Source organism: Haliaeetus albicilla, chromosome 2 (assembly GCF_947461875.1).
Source record: "Haliaeetus albicilla chromosome 2, bHalAlb1.1, whole genome shotgun sequence".
Classification (NCBI taxonomy): Eukaryota; Metazoa; Chordata; class Aves; order Accipitriformes; family Accipitridae; genus Haliaeetus; species Haliaeetus albicilla.
The window spans coordinates 36,442,341-36,467,951 of NC_091484.1; the positions used below are offsets into that span (position 1 = coordinate 36,442,341).

A 25,611-nucleotide genomic window follows, 5' to 3' on the forward strand; every position below is an offset into this window, starting at 1 on the left:
ATAGCTATACCCAGGATGGGTATCACTGGCAAATTAATGCTTGTCCAAAACCTGTAACACATGGGTTTTCCATATTTAGGAGCTCAATTTCTTCAGCCATGTTTAGACTAATACTTTTGTTATGCTTCTTAAACAATGAACAGAAGGCACACTGTAAGTTGGAGATGTTATATACATTAAGGAGGACCATTTAAAAAAAAAAAAAAACCACTTAGAAAACACAAAGCAAAGAAACAAGAGGAAGAAATCAGGACAGATGAGGAATGACAAACATTATTTACACCAGAAAAAATAAAAAGTACTTTTCATCATTGGTCTTATGAATTATTTTGACTGGGTTGTCAGATTCACTGTAGAAAATTAGCACCCCAAAGGCAGAAAAAAAAAGTAATGGGCAACGTAGTATAGTATTTGAAGTTGCAGACTGTGGTCACTCTCATTTATTAGATACCATTTTCTTCAACCTGAAAGCAGTAGTTCTCCCTGTGAATTTAAACGTCATTTTTTACATTGTGACATTGAAGTTTGAGTTTTTTGGTTTATATGCTCCATACTCCTGAAAACAACTCTGGAATCTCAGGGTCCAACACCTTCCCTAAGCCATCTCAGGGACTTGGCAGTAGGAACAGTTTTCCAGGATGGTTACTGAGCAAGCCTTGTATTTTCCTTTTTCTTTTTCCCCTTTTTGCCTTTTTTAGATAAAAAAGATTGTCCTATTTCTTCCATTCAAAGTGCTGCTTTTATTCACACCACTAACAGGAATGTGCCCAATGTCTGAGAACATCAATGGCTTGATATACAGAGAAAAGTTAGTTTAGACATTAAAAAAACCCCAAAACTTAGAAACCCAAAAAACATTCCTTGCACAGCAAAAAACAACTAAGCATTGGAACAGCCTGTCTATAGAAGCTGCAACATTAATCAGATTACAGGACAAACCCAGGCATAACAGATATGGCCACAAGAGAAGATGATGGCCCGAAGTGTCTTCTAGAAGTCCTTTCCAGCTCTGCATTCCTCTTATGCTTGATAAATGCGCTCTCCAACAAGGAGGTAATTTTTTAGAGCACTTCGGTTTGACAATCTCTTTATAGAATTGAAGGTAATGCTATTAAAGCACAGTTAGACCCGTCTAGATTGCATCAAGAAGTCCTGCTTTCAACTCTCTATGTGCTTCCACATTATACACTTCCTACACATTTCCCACATATTAAACAATAGCATTCAGAAGTTCTTTTTGCCAACATAAGCTATGCCTCTATAAAATTACTTTTAAAAGGTTAGATTGATAGTCTACAGCCACAGGTGAGATTACATCTCAAGTCACATTTGCAGTGCTTTTTCACCAGCTTCATGAGCATCCCATTATAGCAAAGTGTATGGGATGTTTCTGTCACCAAGAAACAAAGCAAGACCTGTATCAAGCCTGGTATGCAAGTGTAATGACAAATTTACACACATAAGCAGACTGTGTGGTTTAGTGTTTCAAAAAGGACTATTTAAATATCCTTAAAATATGTTGTTGATCTGGAGGCTTGGAGGCCATATTTAGTTTATACTGAAGAGGGGGGGAAAGAATGGCTAGATACTTCCTTGAGAGATTCTGGATCACAGACAGGAAGAAAGAAGTGCAAGACATTCTATGTCATAAAACTCATACAAGGGAATCCTGAACTTGACCATAAGAAGTGAAAAAAGGCATTTCAAACTTAAAGAAACCTTTTCTTAAGCTCATTTTAGGAAAAAGGTAAGAAGGCAGATTGCTTAATACCATAATTAAAGTCCAAAATTTCCTACAACTATTTCAACTCCTTCCCAATACAGTGGATATCAAGAGAAGAATCCCATCCAAGGGAGATTTTCACGCACTGCTCTTCTAAACTATCTCCTCAAAAATTCCTAATGTTAGTTCCTTTCCTACTCATTATACTATCAGAACGATTACTTTCCATCCCTTCCACGACTCCTTTCAAATCCTTTAGTAGTATCCCTCTCATACCTAGAATACAGCAGATAAATCATTTTTCTTGCTCCCTGATCATAAATTTAAAGCCTTATCCATACCTCCACATCTCTGTACAGCTCTAGTATTCCTTGTCCATCCCCTTTCACATCCTATGACCAGCTCTGCAGCTCCTGATTCCTCACGCAAAATCCTTTTCGCTTTCTGTCATATGCTTACACTTCATGTAAATGTATCTATCCTGATCTTAGGCAGCACACATTCCAGGTGCTCTTTTCTGCAAGGTTTCTTTCTTCTTATTTTTGAGGGTGATAAACTGTTAAAAATAAAATTCATATGGATGACAATAGAGCACAAGTGTTTTATGACCTTTTATTAGTAGCCTTTACTCCCTTCTCAGGCATCAGACTTGTAAGTAGAACACTCGTCAGAGCACAGATCTCCCTACTTTTTTTCTATGCAGCACCACAGAGACAACTATTGGACAATTACAATAGCAACAAAACTAAATTTGGGGTGGGAAAGAGGGCAATTATTTTTTGTTGCCATTATTAAAAGGACCTGAATAATAATATACAAGAATGTGATTTTACTCAGCAACAGACATTGTTTCTACTTTTTTTAAAAGTTGTGCATTGTCAGTGTTTTTACCACAGGATCCATTAACTTCTATATCAAAGAATAAGTGCCGGAGGGACAACTTACTCAATTTAAGCTAAGCAATCTTTAGAACTACTATTCCACATGGAAAAAGAAGTTTAAAATGTTTTCATCCCAAACCATAATGAAAATTTGAGAGTTCATTAAACACACTAATTTTTCCAGAACACCAAAAAGCATGAAGAATACTCAGACCACCACATATTGTTGAAAGTGTGTTTATTTGCCAAACTGTATTTCCACTTTAACTTGCATTCCCCTATTGCCTGATGAGGCCTGTGACTCCTGCCCTTTTTTTTGACTGGCTCTGCTGACTTGTCATATTCCACACAAAGATATGTACAACAGGTATAGCTCTCCAATCTACAGGAAATAATGGAGATCAAAACTACAAATCTCAAAACGCACTGCCTCATAAAACCAAAGCATATTAGATGAAACTGCAGCTACTATTCTCATGCCCATTTAGCTCAACTGGCAATAATACTTTCATTTCAATTTTTGTGATTTGGATAAGCAATTTTCTTTGGCAAATACACTTGCCAACTTCAGGTGTTTTCTAAAGAACAGTGGACAGAAGTTTTCCCCTATTACCTTACCCTGCTTATCATACATTCTTTACAAGGTCAATACACTGCTTGTAGGCTATTTGAAAGCTCACTCTTCATTTTATTTCTGAATACACAGTAGCTACTTTTTGACCAAACTAAGTTCTATTTTCCACTGCTGAACCTAATGGTATCTACACAACACATTCTGACTTCAGCAGTTGAAATATAACCTATTTTCTGTGTGAAAGTAACCCCAGGGTAATATTCATAATTCATATACAATATAAATATTTATACACGTGCAATGGGAATATAGCATGACCTCTTAAAAGTATTAGATTTATTTACACAAAGTGCTAACTGTGTTACTACTGTTAAATGTAGTATCTAAGAGTGGTTTATAATCCAAAACTGCAAAGCAACTACGCAATACATCATCAAGGACATACAGTAACTGTTATCTTAACTGCAAGTCACGTGTACTGTCATTAACAATGCATTGCTATGTGCAACTATGCCACTGTAATACAATACTGTAATACTCTTAATACATAAGCTACGATATGTATAGGTTCTCACCACCACCAATGAATGGATACAAAAAAACCCCTACAGAATCCCAAGTATGCCTTCGCTTGCTGGCAGTAAGAATGACTGACACAGAAGAATCAAAACGTGTCTGTTGGGAAAGAAAGCTATGGGTATCAGCAAATATTGTATGTAACATCTAGGAAAGATACAAACCTGGTATTAGTAAGAGGATGTAACAGTAACCAGCTTAGCCTCCCCCTTTAGTTGGGAGAATTTGACCATGTCTCCCCTATCCACTAGCTGCTGCCCTATGGACACTCAACTTCACAGATAGTCAGCAAAAGTGGTTCTCTGAAGACTGATCTAAATACCACAAAATACACCAAGATGAGTAGCTACAGGCAAGTCTGAATTTCTCTATTTTCACAGCTTACAACAAACCAACCTCATGGGGACCCCAAGACATGGAACCAGCTATTCAACCTAACAGTATAGAGTTTACCACTAGAGAACTGGAAGTCATTAGAGCACATAAAAGGCAATATTAGCCTCGAAGAACTAAACACCAGACATAACCCAAACAGATTCAATTCTTCAAAAGTCACAGGATATACATTAATGCTAGCACCCCTCCTGAAAGAAGCAAGTTTGAAGAAAGGATGTCAAAGAGACTTTTACACTTTTCTCATCAAATGGGCAAGGAATTTCCAGGTACAGAAGTCACATGAAGAGAGAACCAATGATCCAGATTTGATGGGGAGTTCATCAGGGAGTAGTGATAGACTAAAGGGTATAAGAAACAACTGATGGTCTTGGATCTTAATTTCAAGTCCAATAATCCAAGAAATGGTACAAAAGGACAAAGGCAATTGTTTTTCTCATTTCTTTATATACAGTTAAAGTACTTCCATTCTGCAAGTGTTAAAACACCATCATCCACAGCCTGAAAGAACAGTTTTCCTCCTAAAACTGGATCACCAACTTAACTCCACAATATAATTGTATCTTATCATAAAAGGGGCAAAAGACGCAATCCTATTGTTCAACCTTCAGCAGTTAGCTTGGTCAGTGCTCGTCATGGATATTACTACCATGTACTACAATAATCCAAAAACATACAGGCATCCTTTATTTAAACCAGCATTTGTTAACATCATGTAATTAATCTATGCTGTCTTAATATATTTATGCTGGACAGGGAAAACGATTTGAAATTCAGGATCTTAACCAGAAACCAATAAAATCTCTAACTTGAGAAAACCAAATTGAAAGGCTGGACAAACACAGGTAACCTCTTGAGGTTGTCATCTATGAGCTCTGAACTACCAATATCACTTTAGTATCTATACATAAAAATCTCTACCAGGTAGGAGAATCAAAATTAAGACAGCGCTTGTAGGATATGGCAACCTGGCTGAAATTGATATTCATTAGAGTACTCTTTGCATGAATAGGAGCATTTGGACTCTGTGGTCTTTATCAGAGCCCCAGCTGGTAATGGTTGAAGGTTAATGCCTTACCCCATTCTGTTCAATTTTCTGTCCTAATTAGTCCTCCAAATCTATAGCTGTGAGCACCAAGTGTCTGTGCTCAAAAGAAACTAATTAATGCTAGCAAATTAGATCAAGTCCAAAGATCCAACAGCCAAACTCTTAAATGCTCCTTGTTAATAGGAAGTGTAGCTGTCAATAACTGCTGTTGGTGGCTATAATGAGCCTCTTTCTTTCATTGAAAGTGATTTCATTTCTCTTTGTCCCTGTAAAAGCTGTTCCATTCCCTAATAAAAAAAAATAAAAAACCCCACACAACTAAGTTGCAGTGGTAAAGCTAGCAGTCTGACCCATTTTTTGTCATCAGCTGGGTTGAAATGACATGGAGGGGGGAAGGAAAAAAAAAATCAAATAGGGTAAGTTCCCTCCCCAAACATTTTCTTCTAAGTCCTAACACTAGTTAGAATACTTAGATTTCCATCACCAACCAACACAATATGCTCCCATATTTCTTTTCTATAAAATCCCCTAAATTAGCTTAGGGTAGTTAAAGCTGTAAGTATCATTTAAAAAAAAGACCATGAGATCTAGGATCTCATTTCTTCAAACTGTAATTTACATATAGCTGTTCTCTCTGACCAGTTTGCTGGAGCAAAGCTCAATATACCATAATCCCTCTAGAGATTGTATTAATTCACATAGCTAAATGTGATGAGAGTAAATGTTCATTGGAAATATATAGAGCTGAATCATTTTTTCAAAATAAAAGCTATTGTGCGCGAACAAGAACATCATGTAAAAATTCAGCACCTTACTCTCGAGAAATGCTAGCCAGGGAAAAACATGTAGTAATTTATCACCAGTACTAAATACAGCTGTACACTATCAAAACATCTAAAATAATTTAAATAACTGACAACTGCGCATGTTGAAACAGTAATCTCAATAGCTTCATATAGGGTCATGAGGTCACACAAAATATGACTATAATGTACTTTAATATTCAGATAATAAATACAGCAAGAAAGGATAACATTCGTCTTCTCTTCTCCACTTGCAGTTTTGACATTGTATTGAAACTATGTTCTCAAATTATACTAACTTCCCTCTCACGAATATGAAGCTGCAGGTAGCAACGCAGCATTCTTTTTTGATCCTCGTAAGAGAAGGCTATTCCAGTTATAACATCTATGATTCCGCCCATGTAACCTCTCAGGCTTTCCATCAAGCTCTGAACAATATGTACACAAGCACGTATAAGCATTTCTGGCCCCAACAGCTCAATTAAAAAGAAGTTACCAGGAGCTGTCATGTTAACTCATTGATTTTTTTCAGTTACTCAATCTTTTTGCTTTGGTCAATTAGAAGACAACTATATTCCCAGATACTCCTAGAATATGTGAATTTACAAAAAAAATTTGTAAGGACTATTATTTTCACAATGAAGCAAAGCAGATGAACAAAGTTCAGTAATAAATGGTGATTTTAGTTTTAATTTGCTTCAAGAAAGTAAGACTGTCATGTAATTTCCCACTACTATCAGTCTTAGCATCTTCCAGGGTCAACCTCAGAACCATGACTGTAGGTACCAACAGGTTAATCCGCCCCCAGCATTCAGCAAGGGTTTGCATCAATTAACAGTACTTGTCCTGCAATACAAAGGAAAGTGAGCAACTCCACTGAGTAACATCAAGCTGAAATTTGCTAAGTACTTCACACATTTTATTATCTGCATTTCTGACAAGAAAGTATATATAACAAGACTTTTTTTTTTTTTTGAATGAATATCTAAAGGTGTGCTTGGGCATTTAAATGTGCAGCATCACATGTAGTTCAATCAGAAATTCTTCGGTTTTATGGGCCTTGATGTGTCAGGTGTAAGGGTCATGGTCTAGAGCAGGTGGCCCCTACGGGGACAGAGATAATGTCAGTGACAGGACTGTTGAGTAACTGCACATTATCAAAACTCTGGTTGACACTGGTCATGCTCAGCTGTAGAGAAGCCTGCAGTAGTGTTGCATCCCATCATTTTCACTAAGTATCAACATGAGCCCTGAGGAGGAGAGGGCTAATGGGGAAACAAGCATGGGAGGAGGGTGGCTGCTTGGAAATGTCCTTTTCCAGCCACACTTTCCAAACCATTTTTAAAGACTTGCCAAGTATCAAGGGTTTTTTCAGCAATTACACAGTTCCTACAGACAACAGAACCGACGTAAAAAAGGACAAAACAACTTGTCATCTTGGCCAAATGCGTATCTCCCACAGCAAGCTTCAAACAAGAAATGGTCACGTTCTCATTTGCAGAGTCACAGGCAGGATCAGGTCTTCAATCATCCAAATTGTTTCCCTTACTTCACTACCTTCCTAATGGCAGAACAGACTAATTTGAACTATCTATCCCTGTATTCACCCTGAAAAGTGTGTAGCTCAATTTCCTGCTTGAATCCTTGAGCCTTACAAATGAGTCACAAGTACAGAAGACATCTGAAAGTCACTCTTGATGACCCTGAAAGGCCCAAATGCAGGCCATGTATCAGTAGTAGACACCAAAATTTAGAAGAAAAAAGTTTAGAACTAAAATCCCTTGTCTCAACAAGAGACAATCCCAATCTCAACAAGATTGATTTTCTCCTAGCAAAAAAAGATTGTGAAGTTTTGGAAGGTGAGCAGAATTGCTTTATAATATGACAAATACACAAAACTTATACAACAAATATAATACAAAATTATGATCTCATGACTGACTCGGTAATCCAGTAATTTCTTTTGGGGACCTCAACTTAAGACAACTTCTTCAGAGTCCAAACCCACAATCCATCAAAAGTTAGTCAGCTGTTTCTGTTTTTATTTTCCAAGTCAAGGAACCCAAAATCAAACTGAACGGAGCGTACAATCCTTAAAGTTTGTACATTTCTGCCCTCAAAAGTTCTTCTCTACCTAAACCCATCAAGTTAAATTTCAGAATCGGTAACTCTGAACAGCAAAATAAGTGCTCTTAAGAAATGGAACAAACATTTCTGTAGATATGATCAAGATCAACCAAAGCTCTTGCAGGTTTTTTTTTTTTAGTGAGTGTCCCTAGTTTCAGAGCAGAGAGGAGTTATGGAAAGCACAGCACAGCTAGATGAAACTACAGAAGTTTTGATAAGCTAAAGATAACATTTCTGATGAAAAATGCTAACTTCAGGTTCCTGAAATTTGCTATTATTTTTCTTCAAGGAAGTTTACTCAAATTTAAATTTTATAACTGGAAATTAAAGCCAAAAACTTGATAATTTTAAAGGAAAACAGCTTGCTTAAGAAATTACTTCATAAAAGCAATAGATGAGGCAAAGGTAAATAAATGTTCCTTTTAGCTACTTCAGTTTGAAAGCACGTATTTTTATATGCCAAAGACACACCAATACAGAAATACATGGATTTAATATTATTTCAGATGAACTCATGCTACAGTTTGTACAAATACAGTGAAAAGTTCCTGTATGACAATGTTGTTGTGATTTTTTTTGTTTGCTTGTTTTTTACAACACTTTTGACACTCCAAACTCACACACATTGTGCCCACAATTTCACATACATACAGTGCATGGATAGTAACACAATAAAGCATATTTACATAATGGTCATGGAAAACTAACTAGTGTTTTGCAGAAAGCATGTTCACCCTCTTAACAAAATTACTAATATACCCATTTTCCCTGAAAAAGTGCTTGAAAATCTTAAACACAAAGTATTCTGCAACTGCGATGTACTAAATTCTTGAGGAACATGCAGCACACACAAGAACTATACTGGAACAACCTGAAAAAAATTCAAAGCAAATTTAAATAATCTAAGTAAAATGAAATATGACCAGACACAATCCTTCACTTTTCTTAAAAATTATCAGGTGGACACATTTTCATGGTTATTTCATCCCTAAGCTACTCTGGTATGCTAACAACCAAGCACAGCAATGGGTCACCTATTTAACCGTGCTAGGGTAGCAGAATTACCCCTGGAGTTAACAAAACCTTTATTTTTTATTTATTTTTTTAACCCTTGGGGTTTCTGTTCCCTGGATGGCTCTTGAACACGAGCTGGACAGGCTGTCACTACTTGCATTATTAGCTCTGATAAGCACACAGCTCTAGGTGGTATAGCTGCAGGCTAAGGTAACGGACTGTATACAGATGGACCCCTGTGCTCACGCAGAGCACTATTGAATGTATAGGGGCTCCCCATAGGGACACATATGAACCTAGCGTGATCAAGTAAATTGTAAAGGACCATACTTGTAGAATAGCTTTATTTCCTGTATTACCAATGCATTTACCACAATTTCCTAAAGACAAAATGATAAAAAGGTGTATTAATTAATAGGAGCTGTTCAGACAAAATTAACATAAAGCAGAAAAACCCTACACTGAGCGCAAGTTACATGAGTAGCTATGCCACTTAGTGTACACAGCACAATTTCATGCACATGTCTACACTTTGTGGCACGCAAACTGTATCACAGCCCAAAACTGCTTAAGCTTCTTTTCCCGTGGTTTGGTCTCTCTCCCTGTCCTGTCCAGATTAAATGGTGTACAACAAAATAGCTGAACTTATGCTACCACCTTTTTTTAAATAGGGATATCACTGTGGATTTTGCTTGTCTCTTTGATCATAAAAATTGTATCGAAAATATTCAGTTTCTACCTCTAACTTCCCCACAATTTGATCAAAGCTGGCTTACAGGTGACAGAGGAATGAGGGGGAGACAGATGCATCCACAAACCTCATTCTCCTAAAGATACACAACTGAACTCTATTCAGGAGAAAGAATTAAAAAAATATAGTTTCACCTAACATCACAGAAAAAAAACCCGATAGCATTTTGCTTTAAAATTTATGGAGGCAAACACATGGAGAAGCTATAAGGTAATGGTCCACAACTCACAGCTCGACTCTCCAATATTGGTTGCTGCTACAGAAAACTAAGATGCTGAAGCCAAAGTCCTCATCTTACACAGAGAAAGTTCAGAGGAGAAAAAACACACACACACACTCCCTTTGGTCTACCCCCAAACAAGAGTATACAAATAGCATGCTCTCAAAATACTTTTAACTGACATTGTCTTTCCATGACCCACATTACTGTAATTGCTTTTCCTCTTCATTTTTTTTCCCCCTAACAGGTACAGAGTTCAAAGTAAAAATGATTCAACTATCATTCAAATGAAAAAAAGGTGTATTAACTCCTTCTGGCAGCACTGGAAGCTACCTGTCATGTGATGCCAGTTTACTTTGGCAGATATTCCCAACTCTCTTCCCACTTACTCATCTCAAATTTATTGTAACACTACTCTTTTATGTCTTTTGGAGAACCCCTAAAAGCAGCTCCTGGGAAATACAGTGGTCCACTTTAACTAGACTTGACTCTAAACCTAGTGATAATGTCTAGAAGCCATTTCTGAAGTTTCTTAGGTAACAGTGAAAGACAAAAAGCCACATACCATCGGGGAAACAATTGTTCTTCCTGCCACGGTAAAAATCACTCAAATAATACATGCAAAACATTATGGCAACAAACTAAAATGCATACCTTTGTCAGTGAATACTATTGGAAGATGCGTAGAAGACACTGCTGAAGACTTGAAGAAGCAAGTATTAGAACAAGTGACACAGTGTGGGAGGTTTGCTATACAGTTGGAGGAAAGTACAGATGTTTTGAACTTCTCTCAGCTTATGGTATTTGCATTTCAATAATGAAATACATGAAGAACTATTTTTTTTGTGGGCCATTCAAGGAGAGCTGTGCTAGAGAAGATATATTCTCAAAAAGAAATGGCTTCTTTAATGAAAACAATGTTTTATGGAAAAACTGGGCAAGTGTAACCACTGATGGAGCAGCTACTTTGAATGGAATAAAAAAGGTATTCCAGGGTAAGGCTACAGACATAGCACCGCATGTGAAACTCCTTCACTGCATCACTCATAGGCAAGCTATTGCAGCAAAGAAGTTGGAGCCAGGAGTGCACAAAGTGCTACAGGATGACATCAGTGTGGTTAACTTTATAAAAACAAGCCCTTCAAACAGTAGCATCTTTACCAGACTTTGTAATGAGATGGGTGTGACCATGAAAATCTCTTGCACCACACAGAGGCTTGCTGGGTATCTTGTGGCAAAGTGCTTAAAAGAGTTGTCAAACTTTACACATTTTTCTTTTACAAAAAGACAAGTGTTCCACATTTGCTGACCTTTTTGGTGATGGCAGGTGGCTGTGAGTAGTTTGCTACCTAGCAGGTGTTTCCAAGAAATAAACACACTTAATGTGTCCCTTCGAGGTGAAGGTGATGCTTTAACAATGAGTGAGAAAGTAACTGCTTTTCAAAAGAAACTCATCCTATGGAGAGAGCATTTTGAAAACAGATGTTTGGATGTGTTCCCCTCTTTATGTGATTTTTTTGTTTTGCTTTGGTTTTGGTTTTGTTGCTGAACACAATGCAAGTGTTTCACCTATAAAGACCTCTCATATCTGTACACTTTAAAAGGACAGAAACAGAATTTTCTAACCTGTTTAAAAACCTTCCAAATGAGAGTTTCAGTGGGTTTTGAACCTATTTGTTAAAAATATAAACATGCAACACCTTCTGATTAGTTTGGAAGAGCAACTGATTGGCATCAGGGAAGATGATCATTTACTAGCCCAATTTCAAGCAAAACCTTTGCAGAACTTGTGGATGGGATTGAAAAACGAGTATCATTATTTAGTAAGTGCAGGCAACAATGCACCTCTTCCATTGGGATCTATGCATCTTTGTGAGGTATCTTTTTCAGCTATGACACCCATTAAAACAAGTATTGAAATAAACTGAACTCAGAACCAGACCTTCAAATTGCTGTATCACAAAGTGTTAAACAAAGATTTAAAAAAATAATGAAGCATATTCAACCATATAGCTCTCAATAAAAATATTGTTACTAATAGTAATATTTTAAGAGCAAAAAGGGTTTTGTACCATTGATAAATAACATAAAAATTATTTTAAAGTACTGTTTATTTCATCTTTATCTCATCCTTTTTTAATTTCTATTTTTTTGTTTTACAATGTACATAATATACTAGTAGAGTGGTACATGTATATAATTTATAAATAAATATACGTATAATGGGATTGCGTGCTCAGAAAATGTTACTGATGGAGTGCATGATCAAAAAAGTTTAGAGAGCACAGATCTAGATAACAAGAGGCAAGTGCCCTCTACTGAAAGCATGCCACTTGTATAGAATAATTCTGTGGCCTAAATTTTTTTTCCATTCTTACACCCCTCTTATAGCAACATTCTCAGCTAACCTGTGCATAAGTAGCTCTATCCTTCTGGTACTTCAAAAAGCTCCAGCTTTCTGCGAGGAATATATGAACAGCTGGGTGTCAGAAGTGGTGATACCCAACTTTAAAGAGTTATTGTCCAGTACTCTTCAAAAGAAAATGAAAACATGCAAAAATGGGCCGTACCACCCTATTTCAACATCTGACTAATAACATGTGTGTGTTTATGTGCATGTGTCATTAAAATATTGGGCCAGGGAAAGGATGCAGTTAATTGGGAATATCTAAATAAATTTATCGTAATGAGGGAGACCCTAACTGAAGGCTCACATGAGACAATTTCATTTATGTAAGTATCAAATATTATGTACAGGAATACAGTAACTGTTGTGTTGCTCTGTCATTACATAGTCTAGACGGAGATGTGGAAAGTCTTATATTAATCATACTGAATTCCACAGCCCTCGAGAACAAGTCATTTTGGAAAAAAATCCACATCACCAAGCAGCCAAAGCCAACACAGCAGATTTATATGCTTTACTACTGGTTTCACAGTGAACAGATAAGATGCAGATCATACATATTAATTCTCTGACTACTTGACTTCAAAACCAAGGATTATATTCAGGGCACAAAAGTGAATACATCTGATCTCCCAATGAATATCTGACTCTTACCTTGCACTTTATCTGAACACAGCTCCTTGGCTCGATCCCTCATTATTTGTGGAATCAAAACATCTTTTTCTACATGTCTCAGCTTAGAACTTTCTGCAATAATGATAAAAACAAAAAATAGGAAAAAAAAAGATTTTTTTTTATCTCTACATCAGAGAAAGTCCATCTACAGAAATAACACAGCACTGTTTATATAAGATACACTAGTATACTAAAACTGTCACAAACTAGCAACATAAAGTACCATGGAAGGACCAGACAGATCAAAAGGCAGGAAAGTCCAGGATTTAAAATTGCTCAGATACAAATGTGAGCATTATCCTGAATATTTCTGTTCTGCTCAATGTGCACAATGAACCAAAAATTATGAAGAAAATTCTGGCAGCACATTCTAATTTCTGCCTTACTAAACAGAAGGTCTGCATACAGACTGCACAAAGGTTGAGAATTACTTTTATTTCAGGATACTAGTATTTTTCTATGTACATTATCTCTACAAACCGGCTTTTTTACTCACTGTCATAAAGCTGAGAAATACAGCACATATTAGAGCACAACCTGAAATTTGTATTGTCACATGGCAGACTTCAGTTCTTTAAACTAAGAAACCTCTTAAATGGAGGATCTAGGAGTTTTTCGTTGAGAAATTCAACTTAACAAGAACAAATGCTGCTGCCTGAACTCTGTGCTTAAAAGTATACTTGCAGTTTGCTTTCAGTTGTCTCAGAACACAATTCAGTACTCTTGAGTACAGCTAGCAATTTTTGAATAGTTAACAACACAGACCATTTTGAAAAAAAGTGCATTTCCAAATCCACTTTCTTAAAAACAAAGGGATGAGAATTTACCAAGCACAGCTTTTTACTTCTTAGCTTCTGAGTTAAAAACCCTTTAAAGGATATTTGTTCAGAACATTGTATAGTCCAACACAGTTTTACCAATTACCTGGTTTCCCTCCTTTGATGTTGACATTACACTTCAGAATAGCATCAGCTGTGGTGCTCACATTATGAAAACTCTACTGTCAGATACACTGTTATTTTGAGTGACAATCAATTCATTTAAAAATTGCTTATAAAAAAATTTAGATGAAATGAATTAAAAGTGTGATTTATTGAAATTAAGGAAAGAAGCAGAATTTAAATTACCTACTGCTTTCAAACACCACCTATTGTTCAGAGCATCTGCATCTACTTCTAGATCAAAAGGCAACAGAGACTAACATTTCTCTAGCCATTTCTAACTCATCATGGTTTAAAGTTTACTAATGCTATGAGGTTACATTATGAGGTTACACAGTATTGAATCTATGATATTACTAGGGGAATCAGGTAATGAAACAGAGGATTACAATGAGCAATATACAGAATCTGAACTAAAGACTTATTTTTCTCCTCAAAAATTTCTTACTTGGAATTTCTACAGCGAAAGAAAGAAAACAAAGCATCTGATGTAAATACAGCAAAAATGCCAAACAAATAGCTCATGACTTGGATTTGCTTCAATGCTCCAATTTTCATGACTGAGATAAAGTAATTACAATTAAATATCCTTCATTTTAACTGTCTGCAGAATATCAGTACAATTACTGTACCGAGCATTTATTATGTCACAGACAACACAAAGCTGTCAAAATTTTACATGGTTTTTAAAAAGCAGGATACATCAGTTCAGCTGAATGACATGGCAGGGACAGCACCACCAAGCTGCGTGCCTCAGCTCTACTTTGAACGACTTCAGTCAAAGCAAGCCAGCACTACTGCAGTCCTGCCTCTCCCAATCCCTGTGATGCTCTCTCTGCCCACACAGATGTGCTCTGCAGCCCTGTGGTGAACTGAAAGGGGAAGTTAATTTGGTCTAAAGGTAAATAAATTTCTTGTCAGGCAATTCTTCAGCCAGAAAAATTCTCCAATCCAGTTCACTATACAACAGCATGAAAGCACCAGGAAAGGGAACTGTGTAAGACTAGGAACAAGCAAAGGGAAGACTGCAACTGCCATGAGCACCACTGGCTCAAACTATAGCCTAAGCTTTTTGTTGGCAATTCTGCCCCCCCGCTTTTTTTTTTTTTTTTTAATTAGTTATACTGGTGCTTCAAGTAGGCAGAAACTAAGCTGATCTATTAGTGTGGATACAGGTAAGCAAGTGGATTGCTAGCTGCCACCAAAAGGTAAGTTTTGACAGTCCCCCATTGCCCTCACCCAACCCTATCACATGAGCACTATTATGCACTTAACGACACAGTAAGCGACCAGTTCAACACAGAAAACTAACTCAAATATATGTAAAAAAGTGCTTCTCAACTGATTTACAGTTTGGGGTACAACTAAATATAATTATCAGAGTTCTAATAATTACTTTATTTAACTTTTATATATCACTATCTATTCCACCATACATGGAAATGTAGCGGATAGCACAGAAGTCTTAAGGGCCCGCAAAGTGCAGCTGGGCTTCCCCCACTGGCAGCAGTGGCTAGAAGCAACCACAGTTCCTCCAACAACAAAGCACAGGGGTCCAATGCAAGGATCAGCCACCCACTACTGACAAAGAAGAGAAGCGGACAGGAATGCAACTGAAGGCTAGAAAGGAAACAGGACAAGAGAAGGCCTCCCTGTTAGCCTGGAACAGTCAAGAAGGACTTTTGGGTTTTATCTGAGCGTAAGCACCCAATTTTCTGCTTGATTATTCAAAAGGAAAGGGGCTTAAGACTGACAGCAAGAAGTAGCTGGACCAGTGTTAACACACGCTCAACCAGAACCATGACAACAGAGCTGTGCTCCAGGCAAACTCCCTCTGTTTAGTCCCCTGTTGTCAAACCTGCAGAGGCTAAAAACGCAGTAAGGAGAGGGCACATCAGGACACAGGGAAGTGTCCGGTACAAAGAATCAGAAGAGAGCTACAACAGTAATTCAAAGGTAATTACTCAACAGTATAAAGGAAACAGAAGTAAAGACCACTTATAATCTCATCTACAGTTTTTAAAATGAAGTTTGTTGGTAAGTATCAGTTTTTAAACAATGAAAAGCGCAAGCAATTCAAATCATCATATAAAGTCTAGGAGGTAGTTTTAGGCATCTGGGTGCCACCATCTCCCCAAATAGCTCAAATTCAGAAGTTCAGTTTGGGCTGTACCGAAACTCATGAGTTTCAGCTGTAACGTCTTAAGTATTTTAATACTCTTCCTCGATTCTAAACTGCCCGTTGCATTATGATTATAGTGATTTTCCTTCAAGGACCTTAAAACACTGTACTGAAGTTGGTATCTCTAACATTTATACAAAATATTAAGGAAAAATAAGGCCCAAATACTAACAATACTGAATACCAGCTAGAAATGTATGTTTACATGCAGAGTAACTGAATTTCTGATATAAGCACTTGCAAGGAGATCATCAATCCAACCCAGTCAGCTCTGCAGTAACATATATGGCAAGAACTTTCAAAGAAACAACACCTCAGAAGCAAGACTTCATCAAAAAACATGAGACAGCCATGATGTGAAACCATCCATTCCTTTTGCCTTTTTTCAACTATATTACAGTTTCTAGAATAAGTACTTTTCTTCCCCTTTTGAAAGTTCACTATTCTGCACTGAGAAAGGTAATTCCTACTCTAATACCAGGTTTGCTGCAGATTAGTCCCTACAGAAGAATCTGCATTACGACAGACCTACTACTGGTTTATTTTATCTTCAAAACATCGATAAAATTATTCCCAGACAAGCAAGAAATACATTTTCCTACAGTCTGCCTTCTGCATTTGAAAGCTGGTACTTCTGGTTCCCACCCGCATGCTCCACACACTTTGCCTGGTCTTCTGGGTAGATTGAGATGATCATGGCCTTTGGCCACAAAGTGAACCAACAAGAACACACTTTCTCTCAGCTTCCAGAGGACCAAACAAACATTAGCAGCAGCTTTTCCTTCTCCTCTTGTCAGCCAAAACTTACTTGTTAGAGTAACTTAATATTCTGAGATTCTATCTTTACCTTACATTCTGTTGAAACTTCCTAGTACCATCAAACATTACAAGGGACAGATGGATGAACATGAGCTAATCGAGTAAAGGTTACAAAAGGCAGACTAAATACAATTAACAGTAAAACCTAAGTATTTTGTAAAAGTATATACAGAAGTTAAGGCAGAATTAAAACCAAATACAGGCTTGCAGGTGTTACAGCATCTAAATCGCTAGCTCCTTGAAAATGTGAATAAGGTTACAGCCAAGGAATCTGTGTGGTGAAACTACTGAATGTTTCCTAAAGACAGAGATCAACACATTCCAGAATGCTGCCACTCCTTGTGGGGATGAAGAATAGAGGAGAGGATAAAGAATGGGTATAGAGGTTCTAAGCTTGCAGTTGCAAGAAAAAAAGACAGAAGGGGAGAAAACTACAGAAAAGGGAATACCTCTGGGAAAGTGAAATTGTTTTCCATACCACCTCAGCCCAGTGTAAAGAATTAAAGGAAGAAGAAGAGACAGATTACTAAATTGGGAGATACCCCTATTCAGCAAAACACTAAGAACACATTTAAGACTTTTTTTTTTAAAAAACAAATAAAATCTGCGGGTTTTGGCAAATCTCAATGCTTAAATTGTTCTCTGGTCGCATACAATATGTAGGGCACAAGACTACAATTGTAATAGCTTTCTGTGGTTGATCAAAAGCCTCAGCTGCAAAAGCTATTGCTTGGCCACGGAAGGCCAAGGACCACAGCCATTCGGTTTAACCGTTTTCATTATTTTTCTAAAAATGACAAAAAAAAATCAGTAAATAAATGCATCAACAGGAACAAAAGCATCACAACCACTAGAACAGCACAGAATACACATCAAATCCAGTCCGTATGGAGGCTGGGAAAACAGATGACAAATACTCTCCTGGCCTCCTTGCCTCTGACCACAGGTTCCAGGAAGGCCTTGAGAAAAAGAGGAGCACGGTGTAGACCTGCGCTGTAGGCAGCAGACCTCCACGAGGACAAGAAGAGAATGAAATACAAAGCTGCTGTACAGTCCTAATAATGAAAGCAACTGTAGCAGCTTGTCATATTAATTAGAAGACTGTTACAAAAAGGGGATACCAAGACAAAAGCTTTCCTAGAAGAGTGTCCTGAGAAAAGTCCTGTCATCTCCCCTCTTCATTCAACACAGCTGGTAAACGACTTACCCTTTTGTCACTATGTCCTGCTGGTAGTTTACAGCGCTGTTTTCATCTCTCTCATAACTTCAGGTAGCAGGGACATGGATTACTCAGGGAAGTTGAGAAAAAGTTGAAAACTTGTCTACCCAGATATTTACAGAAGCCTCATACTTTCTGCATCCAAGAGGAAGCGAGTCAAGTGATTCCAGTAAGAGTTTTTGAAATGTGAATTTCTCATTATACAATCTGTAATTTCGATTTTTTTGGTCCAGTTTATCTATGCACATTTTAAAAAAATAGCTCAAAGTAGTACTTTAAATATTATAGCTATTTCAGTAAGAACCACAGTACATACAAAGAACAGAGACAGTTTTAGTAAGTTTTTAACATTTTCATTAGCAACTATTATACCACATGTTCTTCTTGAAGTCCCAGTTACATCAATTTTTAGACATCAGTTATGTTATTTACTAGCAAAAATGCTGTACAAAGTTCAGTCAAGGTTCAAGACTCCAAGTTAAAAATATAACACTATTCAAAATATAAACATTTTAAAACAATCACTTTCATTATTTTGAGGCCTTGGTTCAGAAATGTGGAGCCATAAATGGGGCTTTTTTTTTTTTTTAAATACACCTTACTATCTTTTTCCTATGAGCTGCCACCAAAGATAAACAGTTGTCAGTGAACAGATTTCTAAGATGCCTTTCTTTTTTAAGAAACAGAACTTGAAAAAGTATTAATGAAAACTTCAGTGCAGAAATAATAGAGTTATTACAGTGAAGGGGAAGAAAAACAAGAAGATACATGCAGAATTCCCATTCTTTAACTTACACCACATTTAAAGAAAATCTCCACTCCGAAGAAGTGTAACACAGATCTTTTCCTGGAAGGGAAGGTCTTGCTGTCATCTGTGATGAGTTTACTAAACAAGAGTTTGCCAGCCAATCTCTCATTTTTTTCCATATGCGGACCTATAGTATAAACAACACTTAAGATGGGCTGCAGAATGAATAACAAGTCTATAGCTAAGTTATGTAGGTGCATTAATTTGGGGGATACAGCTATTTTTTATATCACTTGGTAAAAATTATTTCTCTCCTGTAAATATTCCATTTCATCCTGAAGATTTGTTTTAAAACACTTGTCTACGAGCTTATTATAAAACTACACTGAAAAAGTACACTTTTATTAATAACAGAAGTAGCAGCACAGTGTTAATTGCGTGTTTATTGGCAAACATTCCTTTCATCAATCAGACTGTTGGCTCTAGAGGTTAAATTTTTTCAAAAACCATTTCAGATTTATTTTAGTGTACTTGTAACAGTGTTTTGAATAGGCAAAGATAATTATAGCTTACTACTCCTCCAGGAAAAGAATGCATTCAACTCAAAATTTTCACCTCCTTTACTCTGCCTAGCTTATCCAATTTGTATTAAATAAAAGTTACCAATCTTATGTTAATTCATGCGAAATCATTTGTGCGTATCTGCATCATAAAAACAGTTATCAAAAAAGTCTGTATCGTTGAATATATTATCAACTACTTAAAACCTCTATTTGAAAACACTAAGTCACACATTGGAACAAATTAATTTAGAGATAGACCCATTAAACTCATTGGAGGAAAAAAAAAATGTTCCTAAAAATCTAAGTTTTTTCCTACAATTGTAATTTTATATATCAATGTAATTAATACTTTTAAGTACCCAGTCCAGTAGCCTGTGAGGGGGCTCCTGTGCCCTTACTGCCAAGAGGTTCATGGGGCCAAAGTGACAAATAATTTCAGCATACTGCTTTGTAACCTGGGTCCCACAAAAACCACTCAGGATCCTGTTAAAGGCAATGGATTTTATCAGTCAAAAACATCCAGTGTGAACTGACTGATGATGGACCAGGACCAAACACCTTTATGCACACGTGAAATGCTACTGAGTTTGGTAATTTCATTTGCACATAGGTGTTTGCATACGAACTAGAGTCTTAAGTACTTTGCTCTCTACTAAGGTTTTAAAGTATAGAAGGACAACATGGATTATAACACTTCTGTCACTTCAAGTTAAACAACATACGTGATACCCTGAAACCCTGATTTAAAAGCAAAAGAAGCTGATCAGTGCAGCTTCTCTACATAGCAACCATTTTTTCTTCTTTAAATGTATATGAATAACTTTCTTTGTATTTAAAAAGTTACAGATTTAGAGATCTTTCTATCTAATACTGACATCATTTTAAATTAAGATGGAGTACAGGGATGACAACACCAGGGAAAATTTCCAAAGCTTTAACTTCTCACCATTCTATCATCACCTCAAAGTCAATTTTCACCTTTTTCACTGGCTGAATTTGTTATCTTACATTTTGCTTTGGGGCTCATGTTCTTGCAATATGGCAGTATTGGATTACGAGAATACTGACAAGCCTGTTTGCTAAAAATGAACAATGGCTGTATTACAGCAAGTCTGTAATATCTAGAAAGAAAAGGAAAAGCAGACCTGACAAAGCACACTCATTTGTTAATTACATGTGGATTGCAAATGCTCATACATCTAGTGAGTAATAAGTAAAGCCAAGCCTGAAGTTGCTTGTGAAGATTTTTGACACAAGGAGATTTTTTTTACACTCTTGATCACACAGCAAAGCCAGTGCCTGAAAATTAATTACAGATCAGGGCTTAATATTTACTACTGAAAATAATGCATGTTCATTAACACCTAGCCTGAACTACTCTTCAAGTATGACAGACCTGCCAGTTAGGAAAACTTTGGGTGCGAGCTACCCATAAGGGGAACACCCCACCCCACCTCAAATCCCTTCTGACAACTGTGGATGAGGATTCCAGCAAAATGCACAAAACACAGTAACAACTAGGGCTGTGGACTGGCCAAGGACTAAAATAGCACAGCCAGCCTTAATTCCGCCATTGTAAAGCTTCTCAATGCTTCACTTGGTAACTCATGTAAAATCCTCAACACAACCTTCTGTCACTTAAACAAAGACACCATGCAGCAACATTTCAGCAACCGAATAAACATTCTGGGTTTTCTTCTGGTATGGCAAAAATATACTAACAGCACAGATACAATTGGATTCCTATACATCGGGTTCCACACTTTTTAAGCAAAACCCAAACTTTTGAGCGCCTATCTGAAACTGGTCCCAAGTGTACAATCCCTATTTCCTCTATGCCCTTTCTAACTAACAGTGGATGTTGTCCAAGAATTTATTGCTTGCTTCCACCTGGAGTAAGAAACAGAGAAAGGTCCTGCAAAAATCACAAACTACCTGAAATATATAAACCAAACAGACCACATAAAATAGAGCTAAGCAGTGACCGCAAGAACTGTGCAATAATTTGCATCAGAAACAAGAGATGAGTAACAGGTAAAAAACTACATAGAAAGAAGTACCCGGCATCTGGATGAAGAAGGGATGCAGGAATATCTAACAACCAGTGAAACCCCCGATTATTACAAGAGGAGATGCTAACCACCTAAGATTTCCCACCATGCTCAATAACACTAATTGGTGGCTACAGCACTACATACTCCTTTTTACTGATTTTCAGAATTGTGTAATAACACATAAATAAAAAACATGTAAATCACAACTAAAAGTTCCATTTAAAAAAAATCTGATCAAACTCCTTGAGAGCTTGAATATTTAGCTCTTTAACCACTCCTTTCAAGATAAAATTTACACTCTTCATTCCAAATAATGAACACCACAAACAAATTAAGAGCAAGGCTTTTGAGTAACAGGACCAAATACCTTTCTTCCTGCTTTTTCTTTTTTTTTTTAACTGGAAGTAAGGATTAAGAGACAAGAAAAAACAATGCGTACCTTTGATTTCTGTAGCTATGTATTTAATGAACAATCAGTACGAAGATCTTAGAAACTAACATCGTGGATATGACCAAAACACACCAGTGTTTTCAGAATTTGCAGAGCGTGAGGTGTTCTGACATGAAGAGAAGGCTGAAAGCCTTTTGGTTACATTAACACAAGGACTGCAGATGTTATTCTGGATTTTAAACTCTAAAGAATCCTTTCAAACCGTTCAGTCTTATAAAACTCACTGGAGTGTCCCAATACATCTTTCATTTTTTAGCTCTTTTCCCAGAAGAGTTCTTTAAAATGTGGTGTCAAACAACTTCAGGAAATCGCAATTAGCTTCTCCCTTCAAGTTCCCAATACAGGTCAAAGACACCAGCAATATCAAAAAGGTCATTCTCATTCAACTCCCTTCTTGACAGTGGCAACTTATGTTCTTCATTGCAAATATTATCTAAAAGAAGTTTAATTAAAAGCTGAAACTCTTCTTCTTTTACTTAGATATTTTTGCCCTTTAAATTCAACACTGCTTTATCTCCTGTTATTTTTTCCTTTCTATCTTTTGAAGCTATAATTTCATTCCTTTCACTGTATTCTTCTAGCTCTGTCTTACTGCCCATGCCACTCTGAAACAAGTCACAACCGTTCTGCAAGCCTGATTCTCTCCTTCTACTTATATACTGCTGCTGTAACAGCCTAGATTTCCACATGACTGTAAGAGACATTTTAAGCAGCTTAGGAAAATTATGAAACCAGTCTTCAACACCTCTGTTTTAGACCCCCAAAAATGTCCAGGATAGGTACCAAAACCTGTACTGTCTATCTAAGCTACTCTCAATAACCCTACTTTTCTCTTTACACATTTGTGAATCTTCAACTAGGGATCCAGACATCAGCATCTGAAAATGACAGCTATAACCAAATGCACATTAAAGAGAAAATGAGCTTTCTAATAACCCATGACCTCTACTACTGAAAACAGCACCCTACAGAGTTCTGGAAGTGCTGCATGCAAAAATCAACTTCAATCCTGGGCTGCAGCACATTCATTCTGAAGAAGGATAAAATAAAATAGTGTAACATAAAATTTTGTCATGGGATTTATCTACCAAATTGTTTACTGGATGCAATCACCTAATAACACAGCCACAGTTCCCTCCCAAACTGTGGCTGTCAAAAAACTCCTCCCATACAAATAATGACATAATTCACAGGTTCTACATTCTGAGCTTCAGAGGACTCCTTGATATTCACTCCCCACTGCCTGGCAAAGCCATGAGAATATTTGTGTCTTTTGTGACGACAAAACAAAGCATCAGACAAAGTAACAATTTACTAAACTGTGATTCTCCCCGTTTTTTCTTGTACGTGAGCCAAGAGGCAGTTAACAATGATGACATTAAAAACTACTGCACTGGTGTATCTGAGTTAACACCTTACTGATATGAACAGGGCAGCTCACACCTCTCGCAGCTATTGTTTGAGTTTCTGGACAACCTCACTTAGACATTTCTGCTTTTAGTTCACATTCTGAGGTTTTCAACATACCCGTAACAGCCAGGGACTTGATGGTGGGGGGGAAGGTAAGCAAAAGATACTGGATAAGAAGGTAGCAGATTTAGAGAGGTGTCAGTAAGCAATGCCACTGCCCAGCACATGAATCTCAGTATTGGTGTCATAGCACGTACCCAAAGTACACCCTCAGTAGTCCTACCACAGCTAACATACAACTGCAACGTCGATTAGGAGGGACATATAATGTCATTATAGACATAAACAGGGAAGCAGAATGCTGATGAACCCCAGTGTTTGGAGCCATCCTTTTTGCTATACGCTGAACACACAATAGCTTGAATTAAGCTAGTGTAATAACTAGACTTTTTCCAAAGGACAACTGGGAAGCAAAATTAGGCTGAACAACCACCACTTGAAATGCAGTGATAAGTTTTATAACATTTTCTTAATTTGATAACAGATCGATGCTTAATTTGATAACAGATCGATGCTTAGACGATACGATCAACAAAACCAGAACTTGATTACTGCACAAATGCCTTGTTTGCAGGGCCTGGAGAGCCAGGCCCAGGACAGGTTTCCATCAGAAACTGAGAGCTTGGCCTTGGCCGGCACCCTTCAGCTTTTGAAGAAGTGGTCACAGGCAGCATGGACCGAGATGCAGAGTCACGACGGCTGCAGTTCACCACCCACTACAGGTGTCTCGACACCTGGCGTTAGCTGAAGCATACCAACACCTCGCTGGGTTCGCTCTGCCCGGGGGGACTGGCCTTTTAACACCAATGTACCCAGCCGAAGGCACCCGCCTCAGGAACAGGGCGGAAGAGCGAATGTTACGTGGGTGTACAGACACGGGCTTAAATTCACTTCTGGGGATACGCGGCTATAACTGTTTGGACGAGATCTGGGTAGCACGGAGCCGAGAGCCACGTAACCGTGGCGTTTTGCCTTTACGGTTGTTACACAGCCAGGGAGGCTACAGCAGGCCGGGCGGCGGCGGCGGCAAGGCCCCGCCAGGACCTCGACGCCCCTGAGCAGCCCGCGCCGCCGCTGAGGCGAGGCGAGGCGAGGCGAGGCGAGGCCGGGCGCCGCGCCTCGCCTCGCCTCGCCGCCGGAGGTCACGGTCACGGCCGCAGCGGGAAGGAGGGCGCGGCGGGGAAAGCGCCGCCCGGAGGCCGCTGCGGAGGGCGGGGCAGCCCCAGCCCGCCAAGGCTGGCGGAGGGCGGACCGAGCCGCTTCCCAGCACCCGCCGGCGGTGCGGCCCGGCCCGCTCTCCTCGCCGCCGCCTGCGAGGGCGCAGCGGAAAGCGACGGGGATTTCCCACAGGAAGCCCTGGCGAGGCGGGCGGCGGGCCGAAGCGGCGGCGGGGGGAAGGGGCGCGCCGCCGCCCCCCTCCCCCTCGCTGCACGTGCCGACGGCCGCCCGGCCGGCCAGCCAGCCAGCCAGCCAGCGCGCGCGGCAACCGCCCCTACCTGCGGCGCCAGAGGGAGGCTCCATCTGCGGCTCCACGCGGCGGCGGCAGCAGCTGCGCACGCTGCGTAGCCCGCCCCTGCCGCGCAGGCGCGGCGCAGCCGAGCCCCACCCCCCTCTTCCCCGCACCGGGCAGAGAGCGGGGGCGGACGCGGGCAAGGCGAAGGGCGTTGAAAAGCAGGCGCGGGGAGGGGGAGGCAAGGCGCATGCGCCAGCTGCGCGGCGGGGGGGTGCTGGAGTCTGTGCGCATGCGCCCTGTGGCGGGGTGGGCGGCGGTGAGGTGGGGGCGGGAGGCTGGGCGCATGCGCTGTGTGGCGGGTTGGGCAGGTGGGCGGCGGTGGGTCCCTGTGACGGCGGCCGCCGCCTTCCCGGTGTTGCGCACCCTGCTCCTGCCGCCGGGGCAAGCTGCGGTGAACGGGGCTGAGGGAGCGTGGGTGGGCTCTGGCTCTGGGAGTCACTTAGGGGTCCCCGCAGGTGC

General features: G+C 38.9%; 1 protein-coding gene across 1 annotated transcript in view; it reads right to left on the minus strand.

The window, feature by feature from the left end:
- CMC1 (C-X9-C motif containing 1) overlaps positions 1 to 25,334 on the minus strand; it is a 45,320-nt gene extending 19,986 nt beyond the window's left edge. Inside the window, exons 1-2 of the mRNA XM_069770961.1 lie at positions 25,136 to 25,334; positions 13,172 to 13,264 (exon numbers count right to left, since the gene is read on the minus strand). Coding sequence (XP_069627062.1) covers positions 13,172 to 13,264; positions 25,136 to 25,160 — 118 coding nt within the window. The 5' untranslated portion in view covers positions 25,161 to 25,334. The remainder of the gene's footprint in view (positions 1 to 13,171; positions 13,265 to 25,135) is intronic.
- Between the last annotated feature and the right edge of the window lie 277 nt (positions 25,335 to 25,611).